Below are 8,506 nucleotides of genomic sequence, written 5' to 3'. Positions count from 1 at the left end.
GATAAAATTTTACTTCCCAAAGGATATTACATGATTTAACACAAATGTGCTTCCCTGCCAGCCCAGATAAATCCATTAACACTTCAAATTCAGGATCCCAGTGCCAGCCACGGTCACTGAGTGCCGAGGCAAGAGGCAGACAAGGGAATAATCTCCCAACTTCAGTCTTATTAACCAGAATTTGCCAGTAATCTCTTAGAACAACAAAAGGGGGATCAGCAAATAAATATTTCTCTTAGCCACAGGGAGCACAGGTGCAATCCCCCTGAGCAGGGGGAGGACTAACAAGGGGGATGTTGGGGTTGGAGGGGCCTTACCTGCTGCGCGTCTGTGTCCGACTGGAATGTAACGTACCAGTTGTTGTTGTGAGCAAACTCACAGCTTATCACCTTGGGGCAGTTCTCGTTCTTAAACAGGGCCTTCACCTCCTGGGGAGACAAACCCAGGCCAGTTCAGGACACCTGGCTCTGAGCTGGGCAGTGAACACCAACGAGACACAGGTTTGAGCTCCAGCTCTTCCCTCCCGTGACCAGGGATGTTCTCGTGTTCCCCTGACAGGTTCTCCAGGTACCACGTCATCCTCTCCCTGTTCCTGAACCCACAGATCCCACTCCAGGCCTCCCCAGTTCCCCCAGGTAAAACACAGCAGGATCAGGTGGTAAGAAAAATCAAGACCTGTGTGATATTTCCACAGAAAACAGGTAGCAAAGGTGTCATGGAGACAAGAATGATTCCATGAAATACTCCTAAGTCAAGGCAACCTGACAGGGTTTTTTTTTTTATACCTTTGCAATAATCAGATTGTAAAGAGAGGGACAAGCAGCTGTTCAGTGTTTGCATTAAAAGAACTCATTAAAAATGCTGGTAGACAAACACCCTGTGTTACAACTTTTAAAAAAACAAAGAGCTAAATCATTCTGTTCGCCAAGTATCAGGAGGAATTTTATTATCCTCCCTCCTCTGAACATAATGAGCTCAGCTCACGCTGGGGCACAGTGAATGAGAAATGTTTAGCAACATTTCTTTCTGCCAAAACAACAGTCTGACTTCAAGTAAAGTTACTGCTGTGACAAAAATTCAGCCTGAATTCCAAGCTGTGCCCTGGACTGATTTATTTTTGGATCCGAAAAGAAACCAGTTCAAACTTCCTTCCAGAGAAGCCAGGCTAGCTCAGCTTTGGTGGAAGAAAAGAAAAAAAAAAAGGAGTTTACTTAGGAAGGTTTAAATACAGTAGTAAATAATGGGAAGGCACGATGGCAATGAGTTTTTGTTTTGGCTGTTTTGACAGCGCACCCAGGAGGAAAATATTACTGATGTGGTTCACAAGAAAAATATCCCTGTTTAATCACATTAAACACCAGCTGACCTTTTCCTGGTGCTGTTGGAAGCCCTGTTGAAGACAACCTTCCAAAACCATCAACCTTTATTTCCCTCTCCTCCCCGGATTTACCTCTATGGGTGTTGTCTCGGGGATCTCACGGAGGATGATGATGCACCTCTTGTGGTTTGGTCTGACCTTCTCCCCTCTCTCATCCACTTGTACCATGGGAGAAGCTGAAATTCAAAGAGCAAAGTGGGACACTGAGCACACTTGGAACAAAGAAGGAGAATTCAGGAGTCTGGAACAGCCCCTTACTCAGCCATGGCTGCAGAGGGAGGGTCCTGTCACCCTGGACCAGCACAAGAAGCCACAACCAGCTCAGAGACTGAACCATCCCTCTGAAGGGTTCTTTGTCCTACTGACACACCCCCCCAAACCCCCAGACTTACATCTCAGAACTTCAAGAATAAGGTCCATATCTGTTGTCAGCTTCTTAATCCCTTCCATGTTGGCAATTGTCCATATTGGAACAAACTGATCGCTGTCCATCTGAGACATCAAGTAGAGATCCTTTGAAAGATTCTCACTAAAAAGACATAAAATCGTGATTTCATAAAAATCCTGAACTTGACTCCCAGAAGACTCAAAAAACCAGGATCAGTGCAGGCTTAAATATTCCCCAACTCCACTCACAGCTGAAACACCCTCGAATTCTCTCTCCTGGAACAAATCCCAGCAGACCAACACAAAGCAATTTAAAAAATGTCATGAAAGTTGTGGTGTTCTGCAGGTTGGCCTGCAAAAGGGATCTGCCAAAGAGCCTCCTGGGGACACACAGCCAAGTTATCTCGAGGTCTTACAACTCCAGAGCACAGGAGGTTCATCCTCACCCAAGGACACGGATGCACAGACGGGACTGGAACAGCTGGAAGGTGCCAAGGGGGTTTCCATGGCACGTCAGCAAACCTTGGTTTGTTCTTGATAAAAACCTTGTGTTTTTATCAAGATGATGGGACACACCAAGCCAAAACCAGGGAATGTTTGTCAGGGATTTTAGTGAAGGCTTTGTAGCAGGCTGAGTTAAGTGCACCTACCGGGAGAAGCAGAATTCAAGTTGTTTCCTCAAACATTCCCTGATGTCTTCCGTGGACACGGCGGAGGGGCCGTCACCTGGAAGGGACCACACCCCCCCATCAGATCCCAGTTCCACACCCACACAGTGCAAGGACACGTCTCATTGTCCAGCAGAATAAATCCCTCTGGGTAGGAGCAGGGGGAAAAGCTCATCTGAGGTGCTTAAAGAACTCAACACGCTCCCAACACGGCTCCGACCCCAGGGCTCGCACCTGCTTGGCCAAGTGTTGGAGCTTCTGGGACAGCCATGGACGTGCCAGGATTCCTCCTGGGTCACAGCACAGCTGCAGCAAACTGCAGGGGGTCCCAGGCACTGACAGCAGTGGTTGAACTCGAGCACTCACCAGACACTTCATAGATTTGGTATCCCAGGTCTTCGGTGGCCAGGACAATCCCGTTGGCAGAGGCTTCGTCGGCTCCTGTGCCATTCCTGGTGGCTTCACAGGACGGGGAATACATCACTTCATACTGCTTGCAGCTGTCCTCTGAGAGCTCTATGTTACCTGCCAAAGGGACAGCCCAGCAGCAGGGAAACTCCTGTGAGCCCCGGGAGAATTCCCCACGGGAAAAACTTGGGCTACCGACATTAAAACAAGTACCCAAAAACTGCTGCAACTGAGAGTGTCTAAAGTTAGTCTGTATGTCTCAGACTTTGTACTGGAGAGAACTTTCCAGTTCTCCAGTTTCAGAAAGGTCTTCTGGTTTGCACCAGGCTCTCGGAGATAAGTAAATAAAAGGAAATAAAGGATCCTGAAACTGATCCCCAAAGGAGGAGAGGACCTAAAAACCAGTCTTTCCACACGAAATTTAAAATATTTAAAGCGAGGTTCCCAAAAAACAAGGGGTGAAAATCGCTTACACTGCCAGGGTTGCTTCACTTTGTTGTGAAGAGACAAATGAGTTTCTGTCGGGCAAAGCACAAACCCGGCGCTGGATCCCCACTTCTGCTGACTTACCAGAAACCTTTTACAGGGCCACACGAGCTCAATCCCCCCTTCTTTATCCCTGACTTTGACTGAGCTGTTTTTGCAGGGAATCTTCTGCCTCCTCTGCTGTGCTCTGAGTCACCTCAGTTACCCCTGAGCCAAACCAGAGCCACCTGAACGCTCAGCTCTGGATGTGGTCAGGATGGAAACAGGGCTGGGATGGAACAGACCGAAGGGAGAGGAGCAACCCGTGGGCACTGGGCACTCCTGCCAGCTCTCAGCAGCCCCTCGGTGTTCCCAGGATGGCAGGTGGCCCTCAGACCTCATTTTCCTGTTCACAGGGTCCACAGATGCCAAAGTGCAGCGATGCCATGAGCCCATGCCCACACATCTGGCACCCTGCTCCCTCCTAGCGCGTTACATGGTCATCACTGGGCCTCCTGGATCCTGTTCCCTGCCCAAGTGTCCTGTCCCAGAGGAGCTCTGACACCTCCTCGACCCTCTGAACCAAAGCCCACCGGTGAGACCCGTCACCTCCAGAAACCCCCTGCTGCCTTCTCACACACTTTATTTCCCACTTTCTGCTCCCTCAGTACTGACAACCTCCAGGACAAGAGCCCAGGGGTTGCTCCTCCCAGCTGAACTGGCCCTGAGTGTCCCCCCAAGGGATGTGTCCCCACATCTCACCCTCGGCCGGAGTCCCCTGGGCCGCCGCCGTCTCCTGCCACGTGTGCTCGGTGCCATTTGAGGGGGGCACGGCCTCACCACTCCCCTGGGGGACTTCTTGCCACACTTTGGCGTTGGGGTTCAAGCCAGCCCCCTTGGATGTCACCTGCTGAAGAGACCAGAACACCTCTGTCAGTGCAAACGAGCCGGGGGAGCCCCAGAAAGCCAAGCCAGACAACACAGGAGAATTTAGTGACTGTCCCTCTAAGAGTTCCACATCTCAAGTGTCTACCCAGCTATTAAAGCACCTATGTGATTTTTTTTTTCATTAATCAAAAGAGGAAAATCCTTGGTGTTTTCCAAGTATTTCGGTTCTACCTCCATTAGAAGTGTTGCCTTCAACCTCTCTCTATTGACATCCGACAACATCAGCGGAGGCAGCGGCTACCGGCCCGGACTCTGGGAACTCATAAGCTTTTAAAGACTTGACTGTCATAATGCTCCAGTCCCCTTTCACCAGAAAGGGAAATTTTCCCTCCTCCAGACCCCTTCCTAGAAAGGAAGGTAAAAAAACATATGTCAAGGAGCAGAAACTGTATGACTTACGGAATTAGTGACATCTCTACTAACCAAGCGTCGCCTGCGCTGTGCCAGGATTCCTCCTGAACTTACCTGAGCCCTGCCCCGTCCCCCCCAGGGGATCACCTACACCTTGCACACATCAGCAGACACCAATCATTTCCTTAAACCTGCAGCCAAGGGGATTTGGAAGTGCCAAGACAAACTTGCACACTGCTGGGGGGGAGAACGGGAACTTCTCACCTCGGGAATGGGCAACGAGGACCACGAGTAGAGGGAGGGGGCTGAAAATGGGACAAGACAAGAGGAACTGCTGCATTCCAGCCTGGAACCTGGCAGGGAGAAATGCTCCCTCCCACAGCACAAGATGGAGCCCTCCAAGGTCCCTTTCCCAGAGCTGCTCAGAGGCATTTGGGTGACAGTGGTTTTTGCTCCTTCCACGTAGACAACAAAACCCCCCTTCTGCAAAAATTCTCCCCCCAGGAAGTTCAAACGCCCCACAGGCCACTACCACAGTTCCTCCAGCCACTGAAAGATGCTCCACTTCGCTCCTGCTGGACTTTAAAAGGTGAAAGCCAATAATCCAGCTCCCATCCACCAACTCCCAGATGAGGAAGTTGGATATTTCGGAGCCTGGCCTCCTGGGTACTGAAGTTAAGGAGTGGCTCACTACCAGGCCTCAAACACAAAGCACAAGGATAAGGAAGCAGTTGCAGCAGCTTTAGAGATAATTCCTCTGCCAAGGTCACACCTCGTGCCAAAGCTGTTGGCTGCAAGGACGAGCCCCAGTCCGGTAACAAGAAGCCTCCAAACACAGGAGAGGTTCAAGACAACCATGAGAGAAGCAAAACAAGGACCACGATTCCTGCCCTCAAACTTCCCAACAGCAGCAGTCTTTCCCCTCTCATTAATCTCAGCCCAAGAACAGAGCTGGAAACAGAAAGGACTGGAAAGAGTTCGGGGTGAAAGGACACGCGTGCGTTTCCCTTTGCAGAGTTCAGAGCAATCCTCCAACAAAACAACCTGAGAAGGGAATCCCAGGGAGCTGCTGCACCCCCAGGCTCTGTCCCTGCAGCTCAGCACTTCCAAACTCCACCTTGCTCAGCTGCTGGGCCCTCCTGGGACAGAGCATCACCCCTCACGTGCACTCAGGGACCCAGACCCAGCAGGTCCCAGCTCTTTGACTCTACTTCTCATCAAAGCAAAATGAGACAAGACACAACCAGGAGATGATTCATTCTCCTCTAAAAATAAACTCTGCCTCACTACCTACATCTCTGAGGGAAGCACTGAGCTCGAAGGAATAGCTGTGATAAAGGGAAACTGAAACACTTTTGGGGCAGTTTCTGTGCTTCTGGAGGTGCTCAGGACTAAAAGCAGCTCTGGGGATGGCAGAGGATGCTCCTCACCTTAGAGAGACCAAAGGCACAAGTGGCAACAGCACAGCTGTGAAATCTCAGGTGCAGGTGAGAAGGGCTCAGAAACCAAACAGATTTTGGGCTGGGAAGTGATGAATGGCCCGTGAACACAATGGCTGGGACACACACCTGGGCCACTTCCCCTGGGCTGGAAACCCTCAGGGACGTGGAACACAGCCCTGCACAACCCAGCCCTGCTCTCACCCCTCTCAACAGCAAAACCCCACGGTCTGGAGAGGACAGAAAGTCCCTAATTTACATCAGCTTTTGGGAAATTCGCCGTGCCGAGCCCCAGGAGCGGCTCTTCAGAGGAGAAGGCCAAACTACCAACTCTTGCTTGTTTAAGCGAGGATCCAGAGCCCTGGCCTGTGGGATTGGCTGCAGCACGACCCTCCCAGCTGCTATCAGGAACTTTCATGACGAGGTTAAAGCTTTACAGAGTGACAAAGGTTGGGAACACTCGCTGGGACCCACGAGCTGACAAAGCTGCCCTCGGCACAGCAAACGTGGATCAAAGATCTTCCTCCAGCAATTCCCCCCCCCAAAAAAAAAAATGACTGCTGAAGCCAACTCTCCTTCTTGAAAGGATGGAAAAGGATATTTTTCTTGTTGTAATTACATTTAAATCGTGTTTAACCAGAGTCAATTAAGCTGACAAAAATGCAAGCGCTCGGAGGTTTAAAGCATTTTAATATTAACTCAAATCATCCCGCAACCAAAACCTTAACCCAGAGCTTGTGACACGTTTCCTGGAGCAGGCAGAGACTAAGAGGGAATCAAAGCCGAAAAATCCAGAAGAGAATTTAACAAAAAAAACTTGGGAGGGGGGAGAAACTAAACCTTTTTCCAGAAGTGGAAACGTAAGCAGATGGAAAAACCCCAAGGTCAGCAAAGCCACGGGAGGCAGCACGGGAGAGAAACCTTGTGCTGGCTGGGGGAGAGGCAGGAGGGAACACCCCTGGGGGGGGACTCAGACACAGTGTGGGCTCCTGTCACCTCCTCAGAGAGTAGGAACCGTCACCTCCTCAGGGGGAGTCACCTGTCACCTCCTCAGAGAGCAGGTACTGTCACCTCGAGGGGAGTCACCTGTCACCTCCTCAGAGAGCAGGAACTGTCACCTCCTCGAGGGGAGTCACCTGTCACCTCCTCAGAGAGCAGGTACTGTCACCTCCTTGAGGGGAGTCACCCTCTCAGAGCTCAGCCAGGGTGTGAAGCTGGATGAGGAGAAGCTCCTCAGGAGCTGCCAGCAGGTCTCAGGTGACAGTTCCATGCTCTGAGCGCCCCAGGTGACTCTCAAACCCACATTAATGGTCACAAAGGAGTGTTGCTCCCACCAGGTGGGTTTTCCAAAGGCTGGGATGAGTCCTCTGTACCCAGGGGGGCTGTGTAAAGGGGGTACCTGTGGCAGAGGTGTGTGAACAGGGGCAATTCGGGGGGGGGGGCTGGTCAGCCAGAGGGAAGCCAGGAGCCTCACCTGCAGGAGGAGAGGGCCAGCAAAGCTCAGTGCTCGCCACAGCCCTGGATTTCCAACCAGGAAACATCACGGGCAGCGTTTCGCCCACCTGGAACACACAGACTTCCATTTCCCCCATAAACTACAAACAGATGGGATCAGCAGCACGTACCCCCCTGAGCAGAGCCCCCAGCAGCCATTATCAATCCCATTTTCCCCCAGTGCTTTTAATAATATTCCTAATGCAGCTAATTATTGATTGTGAACAGCACACGGGTCCTGGCTGGGAGGGAGAAAAAAGGCCGACCCCAAACATCAGCGTGTGAGACAGCACGAGCCTCACACAGCCCTCACTGCAGCACTGGAGTTAAAGATGTGACAGGAAAACCCAATTTCCCTCACTCTGTGCATCCCGTGAAAGGCTCCACTCACAATCACCACGTTCACACTTCAGGTGGGTCTAAAACAAACACCTACAGCTACAGCAATGCAGCCAATCCCCCTGGAAACCTCGAGATGTCCACCCCTGTCCTGCCCTGGGCCTTATTTTCCAGCAATCCCCAAAGATCCTGAGACAAAGGTGCTGTTTGCTCCCGAGCATCCGACTGCAGAGTCCCAGGACACCCCGCTCTGAGCTCCAGCCCCTGTCCTGCCAGCGAAAAGGCACCTTCAGAGAGTCCAGGTGGTCCTCAGGAACTCAAAACTGAACATTACTGAGGCCTCCAGAATTGGAAGATCAGCAAAACTCCCACCACCACCGGAGGAAGGAGATCAGACAGAGCAGAGTTGGTGTTTTTAGAGGGACTCCCTGAACACCCAGAGGTGGGGATGTGCTCAGGCTCCCTCTGAGCTCAGCCACAACATCCCCACCAGCCATGTGCTCGCCGGCTGATGGGCTCTATCTCCCAGCACAGCTCCACTGCTCCCCTTCCAGAACCTGCCTCGTGTGCCCAAAGGGGGCCACCTCCTGCTCCAGGGCCCTCTCACCACGCTCAGCCTGGGCTGAGGC

General features: G+C 51.6%; 1 protein-coding gene across 1 annotated transcript in view; it reads right to left on the bottom strand.

Annotated features, from left to right (window-relative positions):
- Positions 1-7,039, bottom strand: part of LARP4 (La ribonucleoprotein domain family member 4) — a 15,284-nt gene extending 8,245 nt beyond the window's left edge. The window contains exons 1-7 of the mRNA XM_029965985.1: positions 4,426-7,039; positions 4,069-4,216; positions 2,800-2,958; positions 2,416-2,491; positions 1,771-1,907; positions 1,451-1,554; positions 287-428 (exon numbers count right to left, since the gene is read on the bottom strand). Of these exons, the coding sequence (XP_029821845.1) occupies positions 287-428; positions 1,451-1,554; positions 1,771-1,907; positions 2,416-2,491; positions 2,800-2,958; positions 4,069-4,216; positions 4,426-4,476 (817 nt within the window). The 5' untranslated portion in view covers positions 4,477-7,039. The remainder of the gene's footprint in view (positions 1-286; positions 429-1,450; positions 1,555-1,770; positions 1,908-2,415; positions 2,492-2,799; positions 2,959-4,068; positions 4,217-4,425) is intronic.
- Between the last annotated feature and the right edge of the window lie 1,467 nt (positions 7,040-8,506).

This window comes from Manacus vitellinus, unplaced genomic scaffold (genome assembly GCF_001715985.3).
Source record: "Manacus vitellinus isolate BGI_N305 unplaced genomic scaffold, ASM171598v3 scaffold_129_pilon, whole genome shotgun sequence".
NCBI classification, from domain to species: Eukaryota; Metazoa; Chordata; class Aves; order Passeriformes; family Pipridae; genus Manacus; species Manacus vitellinus.
Note: the sequence above shows the minus strand (reverse complement) of the source record. Positions and strands in the feature narration are given on the sequence as shown.